Source organism: Heterodontus francisci, chromosome 3, assembly GCF_036365525.1.
Source record: "Heterodontus francisci isolate sHetFra1 chromosome 3, sHetFra1.hap1, whole genome shotgun sequence".
In the NCBI taxonomy this organism is placed as follows: Eukaryota; Metazoa; Chordata; class Chondrichthyes; order Heterodontiformes; family Heterodontidae; genus Heterodontus; species Heterodontus francisci.
This window is the reverse complement of record NC_090373.1, coordinates 166275397-166297433: the sequence shown is the minus strand read 5'-3', so window position 1 is coordinate 166297433 and position 22037 is coordinate 166275397. Positions and strand designations below refer to the sequence as shown.

Below are 22037 nucleotides of genomic sequence, written 5' to 3'. Positions count from 1 at the left end.
AGAGCAGCAATTTCTCACCTTTATACCCAGACAGTGCAGCAATTTCTCACCTTTATACCCAGACAGTGCAGCAATTTCTCACCTTTATACCCACACAGTGCAGTAATTTCTCACCTTTACACCCAGACAGTGCAGTAATTTCTCACCTTTATACCCAGACAGTGCAGTAATTTCTCACCTTTATACCCAGACAGTGCAGTAATTTCACACCTTTATACCCAGACAGAGCAGCAATTTCTCACCTTTATACCCAGACAGTGCAGCAATTTCTCACCTTTATACCCAGACAGTGCAGTAATTTCTCACCTTTATACCCAGACAGTGCAGTAATTTCTCACCTTTATACCCAGACAGTGCAGTAATTTCTCACCTTTATACCCAGACAGTGCAGTAATTTCTCACCTTTATACCCAGACAGTGCAGTAATTTCTCACCTTTATACCCAGACAGTGCAGTAATTTCTCACCTTTATACCCAGACAGTGCAGTAATTTCTCACCTTTATACCCAGACAGTGCAGTAATTTCTCACCTTTATACCCAGACAGTGCAGTAATTTCTCACCTTTATACCCAGACAGTGCAGTAATTTCTCACTTTTACACCCAGACAGTGCAGTAGTTTCTCACCTTTACACCCAGACAGTGCAGTAATTTCTCACCTTTATACCCAGACAGTGCAGTAATTTCTCACCTTTATACCCAGACAGTGCAGTAATTTCTCACTTTTACACCCAGACAGTGCAGTAGTTTCTCACCTTTACACCCAGACAGTGCAGTAATTTCTCACCTTTATACCCAGACAGTGCAGTAATTTCTCACTTTTACACCCAGACAGTGCAGTAGTTTCTCACCTTTACACCCAGACAGTGCAGTAATTTCTCACCTTTACACCCAGACAGTGCAGTAATTTCTCACCTTTACACCCACAGTGCAGTAATTTCTCACCTTTACACCCAGACAGTGCAGTAATTTCTCACCTTTACACCCAGACAGTGCAGTAATTTCTCACCTTTACACCCAGACAGTGCAGTAATTTCTCACTTTTACACCCAGACAGTGCAGTAATTTCTCACTTTTACACCCAGACAGTGCAGTAGTTTCTCACCTTTACACCCAGACAGTGCAGTAGTTTCTCACCTTTACACCCAGACAGTGCAGTAATTTCTCACCTTTACACCCAGACAGTGCAGTAATTTCTCACCTTTACACCCAGACAGTGCAGTAATTTCTCACCTTTACACCCAGACAGTGCAGTAATTTCTCACCTTTACACCCAGACAGTGCAGTAATTTCTCACCTTTACACCCAGACAGTGCAGTAATTTCTCACCTTTACACCCAGACAGTGCAGTAATTTCTCACCTTTACACCCAGACAGTGCAGTAATTTCTCACCTTTACACCAGACAGTGCAGTAATTTCTCACCTTTACACCAGACAGTGCAGTAATTTCTCACCTTTACACCCAGACAGTGCAGTAATTTCTCACCTTTACACCCAGACAGTGCAGTAATTTCTCACCTTTACACCCAGACAGTGCAGTAATTTCTCACCTTTATACCCAGACAGTGCAGTAATTTCTCACCTTTACACCCAGACAGTGCAGTAATTTCTCACTTTTACCCCCAGACAGTGCAGTAATTTCTCACCTTTACCCCCAGACAGTGCAGTAATTTCTCACCTTTACCCCCAGACAGTGCAGTAATTTCTCACCTTTACACCCAGACAGTGCAGTAATTTCTCACCTTTACACCCAGACAGTGCAGTAATTTCTCACCTTTACACCCAGACAGTGCAGTAATTTCTCACCTTTACACCCAGACAGTGCAGTAATTTCTCACCTTTACACCCAGACAGTGCAGTAATTTCTCACCTTTACACCCAGACAGTGCAGTAATTTCTCACCTTTACACCCAGACAGTGCAGTAATTTCTCACCTTTACACCCAGACAGTGCAGTAATTTCTCACCTTTACACCCAGACAGTGCAGTAATTTCTCACCTTTACACCCAGACAGTGCAGTAATTTCTCACCTTTACACCCAGACAGTGCAGTAATTTCTCACCTTTACACCCAGACAGTGCAGTAATTTCTCACCTTTACACCCAGACAGTGCAGTAATTTCTCACCTTTACACCCAGACAGTGCAGTAATTTCTCACCTTTACACCCAGACAGTGCAGTAATTTCTCACCTTTACACCCAGACAGTGCAGTAATTTCTCACCTTTACACCCAGACAGTGCAGTAATTTCTCACCTTTACACCCAGACAGTGCAGTAATTTCTCACCTTTACACCCAGACAGTGCAGTAATTTCTCACCTTTACACCCAGACAGTGCAGTAATTTCTCACCTTTACACCCAGACAGTGCAGTAATTTCTCACCTTTACACCCAGACAGTGCAGTAATTTCTCACCTTTACACCCAGACAGTGCAGTAATTTCTCACCTTTACACCCAGACAGTGCAGTAATTTCTCACCTTTACACCAGACAGTGCAGTAATTTCTCACCTTTACACCCAGACAGTGCAGTAATTTCTCACCTTTACACCCAGACAGTGCAGTAATTTCTCACCTTTACACCCAGACAGTGCAGTAATTTCTCACCTTTATACCCAGACAGTGCAGTAATTTCTCACCTTTATACCCAGACAGTGCCGTAATTTCTCACCTTTATACCCAGACAGTGCAGTAATTTCTCACCTTTAAAGCCCGGATTAAAATCAAGCAGAAACTGAAAAATTTGCATACATTTCTGCTGCAATTTATTATGCTATTATTCACTGCATCACCTTGTTCATGCACATCCTCCTGCTCTGTATTCCTTCCTTTCTCAAACACTTGGCTGAGAGCATCTTTCATAAGATATTCACTGGATGTTTGCAAATATGGGTCTGGGCTCTCTGCTTCTTCCTGAGAATACTTTGCCAGATCTGGATGGGTGATGTTGGGGACACATTATCTTACATCCCAGCCTCTCTGCCGTTCACTGCTGGTCTGACTGCCTTATTTCCTGCCAATCGCACTGTGGGAATGCTGGATGTCGGGGCAGCCTGTTAGGCCCAGGTGACCAGCATTCAGAAATCAGCAACGAAGGCCTAGGGCAGAGAGTAATGAGAGCCCTGTGTCATCACTTTTTTTGCATGGTTGTGCACCGGTCCCATATTTGACTGAAATTCTTTGTGCCAGAAAATCTGCTTTCCATGAAGGCAGCTCACCAGACACCTGCCTCTTCCAGCCAACAACACTTCAGCTCCCTAATGGCATGATTCCTGGCACAGGCTGACCAGCCCACCTCCCTTCTGTAACTGTCTCTGGGGCTGGAAGTATGACCAGCGTCAGTGGTACTCTCATCCTGCTAGAGACATGCCATGGTTGGGGGAGGAGTAGAGATGCATCGGCTAGGCCATGGATTCACTGATGATTGGAAAGGTTTCAAGTGAAATGAGTCTGAACAATGTGTCTGAGCAGTTGCAACCCCATTAGATGTGCTCCCAGGCCGACAGCACAAAATTAATCTCAAAAGGCCAGTGGATAATAGATTGGGACCCACTTTGAGAAAGGCCGGAAGGAAGGATGTTCGGGTAGCTATCCTGGATGGTTCTGTTGCAGCTATTGTTCCCAAGTTAAGTGCATGATTTCTGCAACATGTTATTCTGCAACTTGGGTGTATTCAGACTGCACAATTGCATGGATGTTTCTCCACATCACGTCAAGCCGATAAACACCTCGTCCTCCACATGAGATGGGAATGTCAAAGGGCCAGCAAATGAAACTCAGGGTGGCGCCTCCCCTGGATTATAGTCGACCCTTTTTCATGTGTGGTACACAAAAGATCTCATAAGAAGATCCTGCTACTCAACAGTACAATCACCTGTTTCAGGCAACAAACTCCATTCAATATGGAAATTGAAGTCCTCTGATATAAATCGGACCCCAATTGCCATTTGACATCAGACATACGGTGCAGTGCAGGCTTCTCTGGTCTCCATACACCAATTTTAGCCAACATTTTTCCCAGGATGCCTCAGCCTTTGCATCTGGGCACAGTTCAAATAGGAAACTATGTGGATCGATGTAAGAAATGTCCTTCTGAACTCATTGCCAGGAGATTTGTAGCATTGGCTGATTGAAAACTCTTCCAATCATGTTTTTTTTTTGTCCAACTCAAATGAACATTGTAGTGACAGAATTACACAGGTTGTTTCATCCTTTGACAGATTCAGTGACGGTTCCAGAATCTCTCTCCCAATCTCACCACCCTAGACTATCTAATTTTTTTTTTGCAAACAAGATGCAGTAGATTTTTTAAAAGATGTTAAATTGAGTTCCTTGTCAGTTTTTTTTTTAAGGTGTGGAATTTTCTTGGAGAACATCTGGGATATTTACTTTAGCATTTGATTGGGGATTGGCAAACTGTCCAAGCTGCTGCGTGAATAAAAGGGAAGCCCAGCCTATCTGGAATTGTAGCCAAGATTTAGCTTTCTTACTAATGAATGGACTGAAAGAAAGTGGAGCAAATGGATTTTTTTTCTTTTTAGTCAAGCCTGAAAAAGGAAGCATGAATAAAAGAAAGGGCATAAACAAAATCAAAAAATGCTATGAATTTAACAGAAAATGAAGTATTGAAAAGTAGAGTACAGTAAACAACCTAAAGAGTTGCACCACCATATAAAGCATTCTTTAAGTCATAATGTGATTGTTTCTCACATACGAAGCTGTGAGGATCCTTTGGGCTGTTATCATTTGTTGGTGAGCACCACTGAAACCTCAGTTACCCTTAAATCAATGAAATGCACATTAGACTGTGAGATCATCTGAGATAAGCATTTCTAACAGAGGGGCCCATTTTCTGTTGTGCTTCAGTGCTGGGCCAGAGTGAGTTGAATTCTGTCGACAGCCACACACACTCAACAGTTGTAAGATACAAAAAGAAGGGATGGCACATTGGGGAACCAGCTTTTGAGGAAAATTTGGTGGGACCTGAACTTCTAACCGGAAACCGCTACACTGTGGGATTCCTGATCTTCGTCACGTCACTGTGGGGAATGCTGAGCAGAGGCCAGGTAGTTAGTTTTCTGGGGTCGGTGGGAGGGGGGTGGGAAGCGAATGATTCGATGAATCATCACTAAGCCAGTACTATACAGTTCCTGACAATTGTCCCAGTTTCAAGCTTCACTCCACTCAGTTCCCGTTTTGAACCGTGCCAAGGGGTGAGGGTTGTAGCATTCCCACAGAATTTATTTTGGCCCGAATTGGTGTATGGAGACCGGAGAACAGGGGTCAGCATTGCTTTTGTTTTCCCTTCCTTTTTTCTCCCACCTTGGTCAAGAGGGATGTGAGAAAGACTCTTTTTCGTTCATCTTTCCTCTCTGTCACTGATGTGAGATAGAAAGGCATGAGACTGATGAAAATCAACATTGGGTCAACCCTGAGTGTGCATGACAACGAGGAGCGGGATTCAAACTCAAATCTTTCAGTGGGATTGACCTTCTACTGAAATGTTATTATCCAATTATTAGATTCTAAAATGTCTGTAACCAGATTCTTCAGTAACGCTGTTTGCAATTGGCCCCCCGGAGATTCCAGGGACTACCCAGGAGTGAGTCTCCCCTCTGATTTTCCCTTCTCCCTTTGCGGAGAGGAGCCACAGCGCCCCCATTCAATGTCTCTCATGACTTGATGCGCCATAACTGGGGAACTGAAACTTGAATCTTATGGCCCTTAGAGATACTGCATTAATGGCATTAGGTTCCCCCAGAATCATCACAACTTTATCTAATGGATTATCTCAGGTTTTGGCTTCACTGACAATTCTTCGTATTGGTGAATGCTGGCGCACAAGTAAACATACAAGGGTGACAATAAAAAAGAATTACTTCAGTTGAAACTCTAATCAAAATGATGAGATTAGGATATCTTTCTGACCTATTAAGCAATCTTCTTACTTTTAGGGAAGATCCAAATCGTGCAAATATCAGAGGGATGAGCCGAGAGGCAGTTGGACTTTTACCTGATGTTGCCCCTCAGCATGAAGGGCTTCCTCCACATAATAGAGGTCACATTTCCAATGCTTGTCCACTGCCATATAGCACACGAGACATTCCTGCCAGTGGCATTGATTGGCACGGTACTCTGAGAACAATTAACCTGCCGGATGCATTCCGTAAGTACCTTGTGTTCTGCATTCTACCCTCGTCGATGTGAGGCACTTGTTTGGGGTCCAGAATCGAACCTAATAGAGGGCTGGAGGGGAACTGCCTAAGGGTGCTCCTTTTCCATTTGAACTCCATCTCAATTTGTTCCAGCATGAGAACTTAACTAAACCATTTGTCCTTTCAATGGGCAGGTCAGTGTGACCACTCTTGGTCATACTGCCATACATATTGAAATGAGACCCAAGCATCAAAATGGCTCAGAGCCCTTGATGAGGACATCAGATAGGAAGCACGAGCAAACCTTGCACTGCCTGCCTGATACCCAGATAATATTGGCGCCATTACCCGTTCACTTACTACTGCTTGTGGGATCTTGATGTGCGCAAGTTGGCAGCTATGTTTGCCTCCATAACAGTGACTGCACTTCTAAGATGTTCCATTGGTTGTAAAGCAGTTTCAGATGTCCTGAAGACAGCAATGTTGCTCGGATCAAATTTTATCACTGGCATACTCAAGACTTCTGTCATATTATAATGAAAATCACACCTGTCTGGTTTTGAATGGCTTTGCAAGAACCATGGTGGAAGCAGAATTGGGTTGAGTAGTTTATCTGATGCTATTCTTCCTTTGATAGGAAAAGTATTTGTTACCTACTCTGTGGACACAGCCAATGAAATTCGTATCTTTGTGAACTTCCTGCGTATTAATGGCTTTGAGACAGCAGTAAGTAACTTTCTCATTCCAAACACACACTCAATATTCCTTCTGCAGAACCAGTGTAGGAACCAACTCTGGCCAGCAGCATTGCTTGTTTTATCTAAGGAGTATCGCAAATATAATGTTGAGTGAATTTTCACAGTGAGAGATATTGAACTATTTTGAACCTAACCAAGTGTGCTTTTTATTTAGAAGCAGTGAAGGAAGTTAGAAGCCCATGGAATTAAGGAGAAAGCAGCAACTTGCATACAAAATTGGTTCAGTGACGGGAAGCAAAAAGGATATTTTTCAGACTGGGAAGTAGTTTGCAGTTGTGTGCCCCAAGAGTCCATTATTCTTTACAATTTTTGCAAACGGCCTAGACTCTGGTGTAGGGAGCAGCATTATAAAGTTTGCAAACGATAGGACATTTGGTAAAGTAGTAGATCATGATGAGGATTATAGACTTCAGAATGGCATAGGCAGGATGGTGAAATGGGCAGAAACCTGGCAGATGGAGTTCAATGCAGAGAAGTGAGAAGTGATGCCCTTTGGGAGAACTAATACAGAAAGACAGTGTACGATAAATGTCACGATTTATAAAAAGTGTAGATGAGCAAAGATACCTTGGTGTCCATATACACAAATCCTTAAATGTAGCAGAGCAAGTTAATAAGGTGTTAAAAAGGCAAATGGGATATTTGGGTTTGTAAATAGAGGAATAGAATATAAAAGCAAAGAGATCATGTTAGAACTTTATACATCACTGGTTAGGCCTCAGTTGGAGTATTTTGGACAATTCTGCAGCACCACATTTTAGGAATGAAGTAAAGGCCTGACAAAGAGCACAGAGATGGCGTACAAGCATGTTACCAGGGATGAGGGACTTCAGTCACTAGGAGAGGTTTGAAAAGATAGATCTGTTCTTTTTGGAACAGAGGTGGTTAAGAGGTGACCTCATTGACATTATCAAGATGATGAAAGGTTTTGATAAAGTAGATAGAGAAAAGCTACTTAATTTGGCGAGTGGGTCTAGAACTAGAGGTGATGGATTCAAAATCATTGGCAAAAGATCTTTTTTTTTATCTGTTCGTGGAATGTATGCATCGCTGGCTAGGCCAGCATTTATTGCCCATCCCTAATTGCCCTTGAGAAGGTGGTGTTGCACTGCCTTCTTGAACTGCTACAGCCCTTGGGGGTGTAGGTACATCCAACAGTGCTGTTAGGGAAGAAGTTCCAGAATTTTGATCCCGCGACAGTGAAGGAACGGCGATATAGTTCCAAGTCAGAATGGTGTGTGGCTTTGAGGGGAATTTGCAGGTGGTGGTGTTCCCATGCATCTGCTGCCCCTAGTCCTTCTAGCTGGTGGAGGTTATGCATTTGGAAGGTGCTGTCGAAGGAGTCTTGGTGAGTTGCTGCAATGCATCTCGTAGATGGTGCACACTGCTGCCACTGTGCATCGCTGGTGAAGGGAGTGAATGTTGAATGTGATGTATGAGGTGCCAATCAAGCGGGCTGCTTTGTCCTGGATGGTGTCACGCTTCTTGGTTGTTGGAGCTGCAACCATCCAGGCAAGTGGAGAGTATTCCATCACACTCCTGACTTGTGCCTTGTAGATGGTGGACAGGTTTTGGGGAGACAGAAGGTGAGTTACTCACCACAGAATTCCAAGCCTTTGACCTGCTCTTGTAGCCACAGCATTTATGTGGCTGCTCCAGTTCAATTTCTGGTCAATGGTAACCCCCCCAGGATGTTGATAGTGGGGGATTCAGCAATGGTAATGCCATTGACATCAAGGGGAGATGGTTAGATTCTCTCTTGTTGGATTTGGTCATTGCCTGGCACTTGAGTGGCGTGAATGTTACTTGCCACTTATCAGCCCAAGCCTGGATGTTGTCCAGGTCTTGCTGCATAAGGACACGGGCTGTTTCAGTATCGGAGGAGTCGCGAATGGTGCTGAGCATTGTGCAATAGTGAACATCCTCATTTCTGACCTTATAATAGAAGGGTCATTAATGAAGCAGCTGAAGATGGTTGGGCCTAGTACACTACCCTGATGAACTCCTGCAGTGATGTCCTAGAGCTGAGATGATTGACCTCCAACAACCACAACCATCTTCCTTTGTGCTAGGTATGACTCCAACCAGGGGAAAGTTTTCCCCCTGATTCCCATTGACTCCAGTTTTGCTCAGGCTCCTTGATGCCATACTCGGTCAAAAGCTGCCTTGATGTCAAGGGCAGTGACTCCCACCTCACCTCTGGAGGGGAGACAGGAGAAATATTTTCACTGGGAGTTGTTGGGATCTGGAACACTTGACCCAAAAAGGTAGCGGAAGCTAATTCCATAAATAATTTGAAGAGGGTGTTGGACAGGTACTGGGGATGAGGAGCTTACAGGGTTATGGTCAAAAAGCAGGGATGCGGAACTAAGCACGACTGCTCTTTTAAAGAGCCAGCACTGACATAACGGGATGAATGGTCTCCTTCTGTGCTATAGGTTTCTATGATTCCAGGTGGCAGGTAGATAATAAAAACTTGTGTTGCATGGAAATTTTGAAACAAAGCAGGAACAAGTTGAAAAAAAAATGACATCCATATTTTTAGTGTGTATTGAGATCTTTTGTGGGTTCAAAGCCATGTCCCATCACTGTATGGTACCAGCTACTCCTACACCAACCCTGCTTTGTCTCAAGGCCACCTGAATCCGGTTCAATTCTCACCCTCCAATTCATAATTTGATGGCACCATTGTCACCCTCTGATTGAAAGACTGTGCAGGTAGTGAATCACATAAATGATGGCAACCATCATTATCAGGTTATGTAAATGTCACATTTGGATCATTAACCTGAGTTCCTATTGTTCTACAGATTGACATTTTTGAAGACTCAGTTCGCGGTATAGACATTATCAAGTGGATGGAAGGCTACCTGACTAATGTAAGGACATAAATGCGCTGACAGCTGTTGGAATGATCAACTTTAAGGGTGGCAGCTGTGGCTCAGTGGTAGCAATCTCACCTCGAAGGTCATGGGTTCAGGACCCACTCCAGGACTTGAGCACATAATTGTGCTGACACTCCAGTGCCAGTACCGAGGGAGTGCCACACTGTTGGAGTTGCTGTCTTTCAGATGAGACTGCAAACTGAGGCTCTATGTGCCCTCAGAGGTGGATGCAAATAGTCTCATGGTATTACTTCAAAGAAGAGCAGGGGAGTTCTCCCCATTGTCCTGACTAATATTTATCCCTGAACCAACATCATTAAACAGATTATCTGGTCTTTATCACATTGCTATTTATCGGAGTTTGCTGTGTGCAAATTGGCTGCCACGGTTCCTGCATTACAACAGTGACTATATTTCATTTTACATTCAGTTTGAGGGAGAGAAGAGTGGGTCCAAGTATTTTAAACTTGAATACGGGCAATTATGAGGGAATGAAAGCAGAGCTAGCTAAAGTGGCAAATTAGTTTAAGGTATAGAACAGTAGAAATGCAGTGGCAGTTATTTAAGGGGATATTTCAGAATACACAGAATAGATAGATTTCAACAAGAAAGAAAAATTCCAAGAGTGGGACCCACCATCCTTGGTTAACTCAAACAGTTAAAGATAGTATCAAACTTTTAAAAAAGCCGATAATTGCGCAAAGATTGGAGGCAGGTCAGAAGATGGACAGAATATAAAAAACAAAGAATGACTAAAGGATTGATAAGGAAGAGAAAGCTAGCTAGAAATATAAAAACAGATTGTAAGAGTTGCCATAGATATTTAAAAAAGAAAAGTTAACAAAGTGAACGTTGGCCCTATAGAAAGTGAGTCTGGGGAATTAATAATGGATAATAAGGAGATGGCAGATGAATTGAACAAGTATTTTTAGTTTTAGTTTAGTCTAGAGATAGAGCACTGAAACAGGCCCTTCGGCCCACCGAGTCTGTGCCGACCATCAACCACCCATTTATACTAATCCTACACTAATCCCATATTCCTACCACATCCCCACCTGTCCCTATATTTCCCTACCACCTACCTATACTAGGGGCAATTTACAATGGCCAGTTTACCCACCAACCTGCAAGTCTTTTGGCTGTGGGAAGAAACCGGAGCACCCGGAGAAAACCCACGCAGACACAGGGAGAACTTGCAAACTCCACACAGACAGTACCCAGAATTGAACCCGGGTCGCTGGAGCTGTGAGGCTGCGGTGCTAACCACTGCGCCACTGTGCATCAGTGTTCACTATTGAGGATACAGGTAACATCCCAGTATTAGCTGTAAGTCAGGAAATGGAAGGGAGGGAGGAACTCAAGAAAATTACAATCACCAGGGAAGTGGTACTGAACAAATCGTTGGAGCTGCGGGCTGACAAGTCCCCGGGTCCTGATGGACTTCATCCTAGGGTGTTACAAGAAGTGGCTAATGAGATAGTTGGTGCGTTAGTTTTAATTTTCCAAAATTCCCTAGATTCAGGGAAGGTTTCGTTAGTTTGGAAAATAGCAATTGTAACTCCTTTATTCAAAAAGGGAGACAGAAAGCAGGAAACTTCAGGCCAGTTAGCTTAACATCTGTCTTGGGGAAAATGTTAGAAGCTATTATTAAAGACGTTATAGCAGGGCACTTAGAAAAATTCAAGCTAATCAGGCAGAGTCAACATAGTTTTGTGAAAGGGAAATCATGTTTAACCAATTTATTGGAGTTCTTTGAGGGAGTTACATGTGCTGTGGATAAAGGGGAACCGGTGGATGTATTGTATTTAGATTTCCAGAAGGCATTTGATAAGGTGTCACATCAAAGATTATTGAAGAACATAAAAGCTCATGGTGTAGGGGGTAACATTTTGACATGGATAGAAGATTGGCTAGCTAACAGGAAACAGACAGTAGGCATAGATGGGTCATTTTCTAGTTGGCAAGATGTAATGAGTGGTGTGTCACAGGGATCTGTGCTGGGGCCTCAGCTTTTTACAGTTTGTAGAAATTACTTAGATGAAGGGACCAAAGGTATGGTTGCTAACTTTGCTGATGACACAAAGATAGGTAGGAAAGTATCTTGTGAAGAGGACATAAGGAGGCTACAAAGGGATATAGATAGGTTAAGTGAGTGGGCAAAGACCTGGCAAATAAAGTATAATGTGGGAAAGTGGGAAATTGTCCACTTTGGCAGGAAGAATAAAAAAAGTATATTATCGAGCGAGAGATTGCAGAGCTCTGAGATGCAGAGGGATCTGGGTGTCCTAGTGCATGAATCGCAAAAGGTTAGTATGCAGGTACAGCATGTAATTAGGAAAGCTAATAGAATGTTATCGTTTATCGCGAGGGGAATTGAATACAAAAGTAGGGAGGTTACGCTTCAGCTATACAGGACATTGCTAAGACCACATCTTTTTGTTTTATTCTTTCATGGGATGTGGGCATCGCAGGCCAGGCCAGCATTTATTGCCCATCCCTAATTGCCCTTGAACTGAGTGGCTTGCTCGGCCATTTCAAGACCATGTAAGAGCAGAGTACTGTGTACAGTACTGGTCTTATTTAAGGAAGGATGTAAATGCATTGGAGGCAGTACAGAGAAGGTTTTATTTTAGAGATACAGCACTGAAACAGGCCCTTCAGCCCACCGAGTCTGTGCCGACCATCAACCACCCATTTATACTAATCCTACACTAATTCCATATTCCTACCACATCCCCACCTGTCCCTATATTTCCCTGCCACCTACCTATACTAGGGGCAATTTATAATGGCCGATTTACCTATCAACCTGCAAGTCTTTGGCATGTGGGAGGAAACTGGAGCACCCGGAGGAAACCCACGCAGACACAGGGAGAACTTGCAAACTCCACACAGGCAGTACCCAGAATTGAACCCGGGTCCCTGGAGCTGTGAGGCTGCGGTGCTAACCACTGCGCCACTGTGCCGCCTAGACCATTACCTGGAATGGGTATTTCCTCCTTACGAGGAAAGATTGGACAGGCTACGCTTGTATCAGCTGGAATTTAGAAGAGTAAGGGTGACTTGATTGAAGCATATAAGATCCTGAGGGGTCTTGACAGGGTGGATGTGGAAAGGATGTTGCCCCTTGTGGGAGAATCTAGAACTGGGGTCATTGTTTAAAAATAAGGGGTCGCCCATTTAAGACAGAGATGAGGAGAAATTTTTTCTCTCAGAGGATTGTGAGTCTTTGGAATTCTCTTCCTCAAAAGGCAGTGGAAGCGGAGTCTTTGAATATTTGTAAGGCAGAGGTAGATAGATTCTTGATGAGCAAGGGAGTGGAAGGTTATCGGGGGTAGGTGGAAATGTGGAGTAATCAGTTCAGCCATGAGCTTATTGGATGGTGGAGCAGGCTCGAAGGGCCGAGTGGCCTACTCCTGCTCCTAATTCGTATGTTCGTATTGGCTGTAAAGCAATTTGGAATGTCCTGAGCCTGTGAAAGGTGCTATATAAATGCAAGTCTATCTTCTCAGAGACCCACCAACTACATTTTTAAATAATGAATCTTTGAGAAATAATTCTCTTCAAGCAGAGCACACATTTTATTCATTTTTGGAGACATTCTAACGGATATCTTTTCTATCATTCTCCTGCTGCCCTAGTTATGGCCCAATGTAGCACCGTGGACCAGCATGGTCCCAGGTCCAATTTATATACCTTGCTTAGCTGATCTCAGCGAGGCAGCAGTTGGGACTTCAGCTTCTCTGAAATGAGGAGGAGTAAAAATCAGCTTGCGTTCCCCCTCCAGCCTACTAGTGAGTGGGTCACAGTGGCCAATTCCGTCCCTCCCATCCAGATCAAGGACAGCCAGCCACGAACATGTTCCCAAGGGCCAGCCTTCCTTGGTCTTAAATGGTTTCAGCTCCACTTTGAACTGTCACTAGAAAGAAAGAGCTCACATTTATATAGCTCTTTTCATACTGCAGAACAGGCCAAAACACTTTACAGCCAATGAAGTACTTCTGAATTTTCGTCACTCTTGTAAAGCAAAATCCAACAAACGCCAATAAGATAAATGACTGCATAAACTGTTTTAGTGCCATATTTAACAGCAAGAAATTATTATCATCTTTTTCATTTGTTTCCCGTCTAGCAGCCAGCCGAATTGACTGCTGGGCAGGCAAACCAGGAGGATGATCCCCTCTGGAGGGGGACTATCGCCCTCTTTGGGCTTGGATTAGGGGAGGCCAGCCATGATGGTGGCATAGAGAACGAGGCCATCAGGGCTTGGGGAGGGTGCCGATTGCGGCACAGGAAAGAGGCCGAATCGGCGGAGGGCACTGAAAAAGCCAGCGGCTCCTGCCTCCCTTTCACTGCCACCGGGTTTCCCGACCGCTGGGAAACTCAGTCGGAAACTGCACAATTTAAGTTGAGCTCCCAATTGTGCTGTGGGAGGCTGAGTTAAATTTGTTATGAACTGTGACGCCTCTCCACACTCAGACACTCAGATGCCTCAAAAACCGCTGCCGTGACAATGGCAATGGGTGCGGTGGGCTGGGGAACTGCCTTTCATTTTGAACCCTGCCCATTATGGAGGCGGTGGGGGTGGGTGCTTTAATATTGAGTCCGCTGTCTCTTTTATAGCTGCCTGAGAGAGCAGATGGGACCTCGTTTAATGGCTAATCTGAAAGGCAGCAGCACCCTGCACTGAAATGTCGGCCTAGATTATGTGCTGAGGTCTGTAGAATAGACCTTGACCCCATAGCCTTATGGCTAACAGACAAGAGTAACTTCCACTGAGTCAAGACTGACACTTAGACAATATTGAGAGTATGTGTTACAAACAAAATGATTAACAATAAAAAGTCATAGTTATGTACATCATCTATTTGAATTATTCCTTCAATGAAATTGTAGGTTTAGTCTCACTCTCAACAATCCCTAATTGTACAATTGTTCAAAATAAAGATATGAAAATTCCTGTTGGGAAGCAGGAATTTTGAGATAAAATATGTCCAAATTGTAACTGCTCGTGCAACCTTCTTTCTTCTTGGAAGAGCTGCACTAACATTTGCAGCAATCGAACTACTGTGTTAACCGGATGACAGAAGAGTCATTGTTTCACTCTTTATGCTTACAGAGGGAAGTCATGATTGTGATAGCGATTAGTCCAAAGTATAAACAGGATGTCGAAGGAACCAAATTGGAGCAGCTCAAAGATGAGCACAGCTTGCACACAAAATACATCCACAGAATGGTAAGGAAATGGACCTTGAATTCATTGATGTACTTCCTGTTGTTTCAGTGATTGTTAAAATTAAAAGTGTACACAGTACTAAAGGGATAGTTTAGGCTAAAGACCTCATCCCTCTGTAAGCAGAGGCCTTCAGATAGAATCATATGTACTAATACAGTACACTTTACATAAAGAAAGACTCAGATTACAGTCATCCACATCCTCAAACCTGAGATTTATGCTACAGGCCTCAGACCTCTGATATGTGGAGTAAATGACTTCTTTGGCAAAAGCTGGAAAGACAAAGATTTTGAAATTCACACCTAACTCTACCATTCCCATCTTGCTTCTCAATGTTGCTCTTCCTTTTCCTGAAAGCAGTGACTCCTGTCATGATATGGTCCCATCTGTATTACTCCTCTGGTGAGTCCTGCTTGGATATGGTTCCACATGCACTGTTCCATTGATGACTCCCGTGTTACGACCAGGTGACAAAGGGGTCGAGGGTTCCCTTTCAGCCTTCACCTGGTCTTACTGTAACAGGGTTTAAATTTTAAACACACTGTGTTTTCAGCTTCCCCTGGTGAATCCTTGTTCACCGCTTTCCAATTATAATGCAAAGAAACCAGCACAAACAGGTTTTCTCACGTTTAAAGAAGAACAGTGAAATTTTAATAAATTTAAGCTTAAACTCTAATTCAGTTAACGCCTACGGATACGCGACATGCCCACTTTAGCATGCACACGTGATGCACACATGCAGGCAGAGAAAAAAGAAAACAGAAGAAATAAAGTGGAAAAGTTTGAGGCAATATCTGAGGAGGTTTTTTTTGTGTTATGGTTCTTCGAACTCACTGTAGTGTCCTTGATTGTAAGTAATCCTGCTTTTCGTTAGGGCCCAGCATTCTTCTTAAACCTTGTTCACTGTAGGAGACTTTTCTCTCTTTGGGTTCATGAGTCTTCAGTGGATTTGGAGGCTTGTGAAAAAGAGATGGGAGCAGGCAGACAGGAGAGGAGGTCTGCTTCAGTCCAGGAGCATTCTGCTTTTCGATGAGTTCAAAACTGTTTCTACAATTTAAAACTCCTCAAGTTGGCCAGCAGGGTAGTCATGTGACCAACTGGTATAACCACTTATGGCTTTGTGTATTGTGTGTCTCAGGGAATGGTTATTTGTCTACAAACACTGTCTGTTAATGTGCAAAAAATGACTTTCCAGCCAAGGGCCTGGCAACCCCTTGTAACAGGCCTTCTGTTTTTCCCAACAACAATTTGAAATGTAATGTCCATGTGGCAAAATTAATGTGCCTCATTATTGGCAAGTGGGGGCCTGCATGACACCTCCACACCCAGGAGAATGAAGTGCAATTTGAGAAAAGGCGCCTTTCATTAAGAGGGTTGAGAGAAATTATATAAGATACAGAAAACCATGCATTTCTCTCATTCATTTCCGTTCATTCATAAATTCTAAAAATTATTAAAATTGTCTGTCTTTTCTTGATGCCAGTGCTGCTTTAATTGCCCCCTGTCTGGCATCCCAGTAAACATGTGGTTCTTTGGGGAAGTTTTTATTTAGTTTACCTATTGCCTAGGGTCTTTGTTCCTGTTGAGATCTGCCAAGGGTGGGGGGTTTGGGGGGGGGGGGTAGATTTAATTCGCCCTAAATTGTATTTTTTTTTCAAGAGAGTCAGCAGGTGGGTCTATCCTGAACTCTTTCAGTACTTTGCTGAGTCATGCAAAGGCTTTTGACTTGAGGGGATGGGTGGTCCCTTTTTCTCTGACTGTGGGGAGGATTCTTTGTTAATCTCCCCTTTGTTCTGTGGGACACTCCTGCCTGCAGAAATGTATGCAGACTCTACTGCACTCACCTGCAGCACTTCGACTTGCTAAGGCATCAGTTGCTCACAGTTGCTCTGCCCCTAGAGTTCTTTCTTTGTCTCCGTAGGTTCCTGTAAACGCTGTCAGCAACTCTGGTGGGGTGCTTCTAGAGTTTACTTAGGAGGATGTGGGGTCTACCTTTTCAAATTTTTCTGGGTTGGCTGACCGGACAGCAGGGGTTTTCGTCTGGGGTTCCTCTCGGACTTCCTTTAACCTGCCCTCTTGGTCACTTTTTTCCTTCTCTGTCTAACCTTTTGCCAGCCTTGTGCCTGCCTTTCCCCTTTTGTTCTCGGCGGGGTTCCCTTACAGTTCACCTGCCCTCTGCTGGAAGGTCCTCCTCGGTACAGGACTTAGGGGTGCAGGTTTCACTGTAGGTTGGGGATTCCCCTCAACCTGGCACATGTGGCAACTCCTGCAGTACTCCACCACACCTTTGTGGAGTTTTGACCAGTCAAACTGCTGTCTTATGCAGGCTTTGGTCTTTCGTATACTGGCATATACAGCCGCTGTAGTCTGGTGGGTCCTACTTAATATTTCTCTCTGGTACCTCTGTGGCACCACTAACTGGTGAACTACTGCCCACTCCTGGTTCTCAGGTCTGTGAGGAGAACTTGATTTCCTCATCAGTACTTCATTCTTTAAATAGTAGCAATCAGGGACTCCCTCTGCTTCACTTTCAGACTGGGCAGTCTGTGCTAACTCTCGCAATACTGAGTCGGCTCGTTGAGCCTCAGCTAGGGAAAATCCATTTAATTCATTCCCTGGGTCTCCTAACTTTCCAAAGGAAGTCTCGGACAGGCAGACCTCGTGGTCATCTGCCTGCAGTGCCAATTCAATCTCCTCTGGGGGAGCTGGACATTCATGGAAACTGCAGGGGTCTGTCTCCTGCCACTGCCCTGTCTCTCTGACCTCCTGAGGTCTTTATTTCACTACTCGGGGGGCTACCACCTTCACCCCACCAGATCATTACCTAGGAGCAGCTCAACCCCGTCCACAGGCAAATTAGGGACAATCCCTACCGTCACCGGCCCTGAAACTAGGTCACAGTCCAGATGCACCCGGTGTACAGGTACAGGCATACACTGCCCTCCAATACCATTCACCACCATTCTGGTGTTCAGTGCACTCCCTGGGGGAAAGGTCAGGCCTTTTCCCAGTAAAAGGGATCTAATAGCCCCTGTGACCCTGAGACTCACTATGAGCTTGCTTGCCCACTCGAGGGGTTATGGGGTTACTTTCCCTTCAGACACACAACCCTGATAACCTTCAGGAATCCTATTAAATTTTTCTGCACTTGCAGCCATGAGCTTCCTGTGTCTCACTCTTGCTGCAGTTAAAGCCACCGCTTGTTCTGCTGTGCTTTCTATCAGGTTCTCTTCTTCACTGAGCGGGTGTGCCCTGATTAACCCTTTAGGTTTCCCCTTTAGTTTCCAGCAGTCAGCTTTTAAATGCCCTGCCTTATTACAATGGAAGCACACAGGTCTCCGGGTCTCACTCTTGCTCACAGCACCATCCTTTTTGGCTAGAGGAGGGCCTCCTGTGTCTCCTGCTATCCTTCCTCTCCCAGGATTGCTTGGGCTGCTATCACCTTCCCACCCTTTGTCCTTTTCGGATTTGTGGTGCTGATTAGGAAAGGTTTTCCCCGGAAACCGACTTATAAATTAAAGCAAACTCATCATCCAGGACGATTGCTTGCCGGGCTCTCTGAACCTATTGCTCCTCTACATGCGACTTTATGGAGAGTGGGAGAGAGTGTTTAAATTCCTGTAACAGAATTACTTCTTTTAGATTCTCATAACTGAGCTGTACTTTAAGAGCCCTCAGCCACTGTTCAAAAGCCAGCTGCTTACTTCTTTCAAACTGCAGATAAGTTTGATTAGCTTGCTTCTTAAGGGTTCTAAACTTTTGGCGATGGGCTCCGGGTACTAATTCATATATAGCATTTTTTGTAAGTTCATAATTTGACGAACTCTCATCTGGCAACAGGGAATAAACTGGCTTTTCCTGTTAGTTTGCTTTGAAATAAAAGAGGCCAGATCTCAGCTGGCCAATTTATCAAAGGACACAAAAAAATCCTCTACATCTTCCTCATTGAATTTTGGGATTAGTTGAGCTGGTTTTAACAATCTTGTACCGAGCCCTAAATTATGCTCCTCCATATTGGCCATGCTTTCACTGGGGTTACTCTGTCGCCCCCTAGTTAACTCAAGTCGCTTTAGCTCTCTTTCTTTGCATTCTTTCTGGAATATTCTTTCTCTCTCCTCTCTCTCGTTCCCTATCCTATCTTTCTTTCTCTCTCTCCTCTCTATCTTTTTCTTCATGTTCCTGCTGGTAGGCTCACTCTTTCTCTTCATGTTTCTTCTGGAAGGCTCTCTCTTTCTCCCTCTCTTCTCTCTCTGTCTTTCTCTTTCCCTGTCTTCTTGTTCAAGTTTCCTTTGTTCCAATTGTATCTTTGCTAGCAGTACCCTTTGGGATTCTGCTTCTAACAATGCTTCTGCCTCTTCAGATTCAAGGAAAAATGTTGGCCACTAGCCTTAGGAGTTCAGACTTCCTAGCCTTGTCACGTACAGTGATCCCACACTGCTCAGCTATTTTCCTCAACTCCTCCATAGACAGTGCTTTAACTTATCCCTAGTTACTTCACCCTGGCTTGGAATGCTACTCACTTCAGTTGCAGACATGTTAGTATTCAATCACACACAACCACAAGAAAACCTGTATTAATCTTGCTCTTTTTGACTGGGAACAATTTGGCTTCCCACTTCCAATTTCACTCATTTGTGGGTCAATTCCGGATGTCAGCCCTCAAATTTCTGTTACGACCAGGTGAGAAAGAGGTCTAGGGTTCCCTTTCAGCCTTCACCTGGTCTTACTGTAACAGGGTTTAAATTTTAAACACACTGTGTTTTTAGCTCCCCCTTGGTGAATCCTTGTTCATCTCTTTCCAAATATAAGGCAAAGAAACCAGCACAAACAGATTTTCTCAGGTTTAAAGAAGAACAGTGAAATTTTAATAAACTTAAACTTAAATTTGGTTAACACCTACAGTTATATGACACGCCCACCCTAGCATGCACATGCGATGCACACATGCAGACAGGGACAAAAAGAAAACAGAAGAAATAAAGTGGAAAAGTTTGAGGCAATATCTGAGGAGGTTTTTTTGTGTTATGGTTCTTCGAACTCACTGTAGTGTCCTTAATTATAGGTAATTCTTGCTTTTCATTGGGGCCCAGTATTCTTCTTAAACCTTGTTCACTGTAGGAGACTTTTCTCTCTTGGGATTCATGTGTCTTCAGTGAATCTGGAGGCTTGTGAGAAAGAGATGGGAGCAGACAGACAGGAGAGGAAGTCTGCTTCAGTCCAGGAGCATTCTGCTTTTCTCTGAGTTCAAAACTGTTTCTACAATTTAAAACACCTCAAGTTGGCCAGCAGGGTAGTCACATGATCGACTGGTATATAACCACTTATGGCTTTGTGTATTGTGTGTGGCAGGGAATGGTTATTTGTCGACAAACACTGTCTGTTAATGTGCAAAAAATGTATTTCCAGCCAGGGGCCTGGCAACCCCTTGTAACAGGCATTTTGTTCTTCCCAACAACAATTTGAAATTTAATGTCCATGTGGCGAAATTAATGTGCCTCATTGTTGGCAGGTGGGGGCCTGCATGACATCTGTAAAGACAGTGTTCCACAGGGATTGTCCCTCTTGTGACTCCTGATATGGTTCTATAGGTGCTATTTTGGAATATAATCAACAGTTTCAATTTTGATGCATGTACTGAGAAAATGGCATTAGGCTATTGAACTGTGTGGCCAGCCATGTCCAATCTTACCGAGTTCCCACATGTGTGAACCTTCCAACAGCGGAGCAGAAACTCTGTCTAAATATTTTTACCCTTCTTGGCCTGGAATACGGGAAGCAAATTGTACTGCATGCAATGAGACTAGCTAACTCAGTACAAAGCAACGATCAAACCTGCAGCCTTCCTGGTTTGTATTAGTTGGTACCAGTCCACACAGTCGATTTGCTCACTCATTAGAGCAGCTCCAAGTGCTTTTATTCCCCACCAGAGTCTCTGCATGACGGCAGAGCTCGCCACTGTCTTATTAATGTGCCCATCAGAAATTGCAAAAGGGCCATGAGGCCACTCACACACTGACGTCTAGGAATAGGCATTCATCTTAACCTCAAAGCAATTACATTTTACTATTGAGGCAACAGAGAAGAGGCTGGTTCATTAGCCTTCCCATTGCTTCATCATGTATTTAATTACCTGCCTACAGGCACCATTATACAAATGTTCCATTGACTGTGAATAAAAAGTCAAACAAGAACTTTCTTTGTTTAAAGCTTCATATAGTTGTGCTCGTCTGCATAATTATTTGTTCTCCTTGTGCACATTTCTTCTGTGTTACAGCTTAATATTTGTTTTCACGCAGCTTATTCACCATTGAGCCAAAAGCATAGACTGACACTATGAAGAAGGGTTCCCTTGGTGTGGTAGAATAGATGCTTCAGAGCAATCCCCATGATGCTATCTAACACATTGTTGATGAAGACATTGAATAGGATGGACAACCGTGCTTCGGTCATCTTTTGAGAGAGCTATGTTTATGCTGATTTTGGAGCTGGAATATACATGGTGGATAATATCCAAGATTTGACTAATTACTCCAGTAGCTTCCAGCTTCTCCATGAGGACTCTATGAGACACTGGACTGAAAGCCTTATGGAAATAAATGAACTTATTGTAAAGTAGGTTTCCCATGAGCCTTATGATGCTCTGCAAAAATGGAATTATGCCACAACTGACATTATATAGCCCTCATGATAACAGAATCCAGCCAGTCACTTTTTGATTATTCTGGGCTCTCCAGAGCATCTGGTAGAAGCACTTAATAGCATGAAAAACCACCATGAACCTCTGATATCGATGAAATTCCTTTGCATCTTTTGGGTTCATTAAGACTCCTCTCCTTGTGGGTAGAAACATAACTGTGCTCTGAAACATCAAAGGTATTTGTGTCTCGAAAGAATCCTGTTGATCCGCCTCATAGAGCAGATCCCAGATGATTCACTGGTCCTGACACCAGGCTCCAAGATCACTGCAGTTCTCCTTCTTCTCCCTTAGAGGCTTCGACCATGAAT

The 22037-nt window shown here is 43.8% G+C and overlaps 1 protein-coding gene across 2 annotated transcripts in view; it reads left to right on the top strand.

Moving 5' to 3' along the window:
- traf3ip2a (TRAF3 interacting protein 2a) overlaps window positions 1–22037 on the top strand; it is a 96878-nt gene that overhangs the window by 57480 nt on the left and 17361 nt on the right. For both annotated transcript variants that reach the window (XM_068027384.1, XM_068027388.1), the window contains 4 exons: window positions 5953–6164; window positions 6791–6879; window positions 9722–9790; window positions 14916–15032. In XM_068027384.1, the coding sequence (XP_067883485.1) occupies window positions 5953–6164; window positions 6791–6879; window positions 9722–9790; window positions 14916–15032 (487 nt within the window). The remainder of the gene's footprint in view (window positions 1–5952; window positions 6165–6790; window positions 6880–9721; window positions 9791–14915; window positions 15033–22037) is intronic.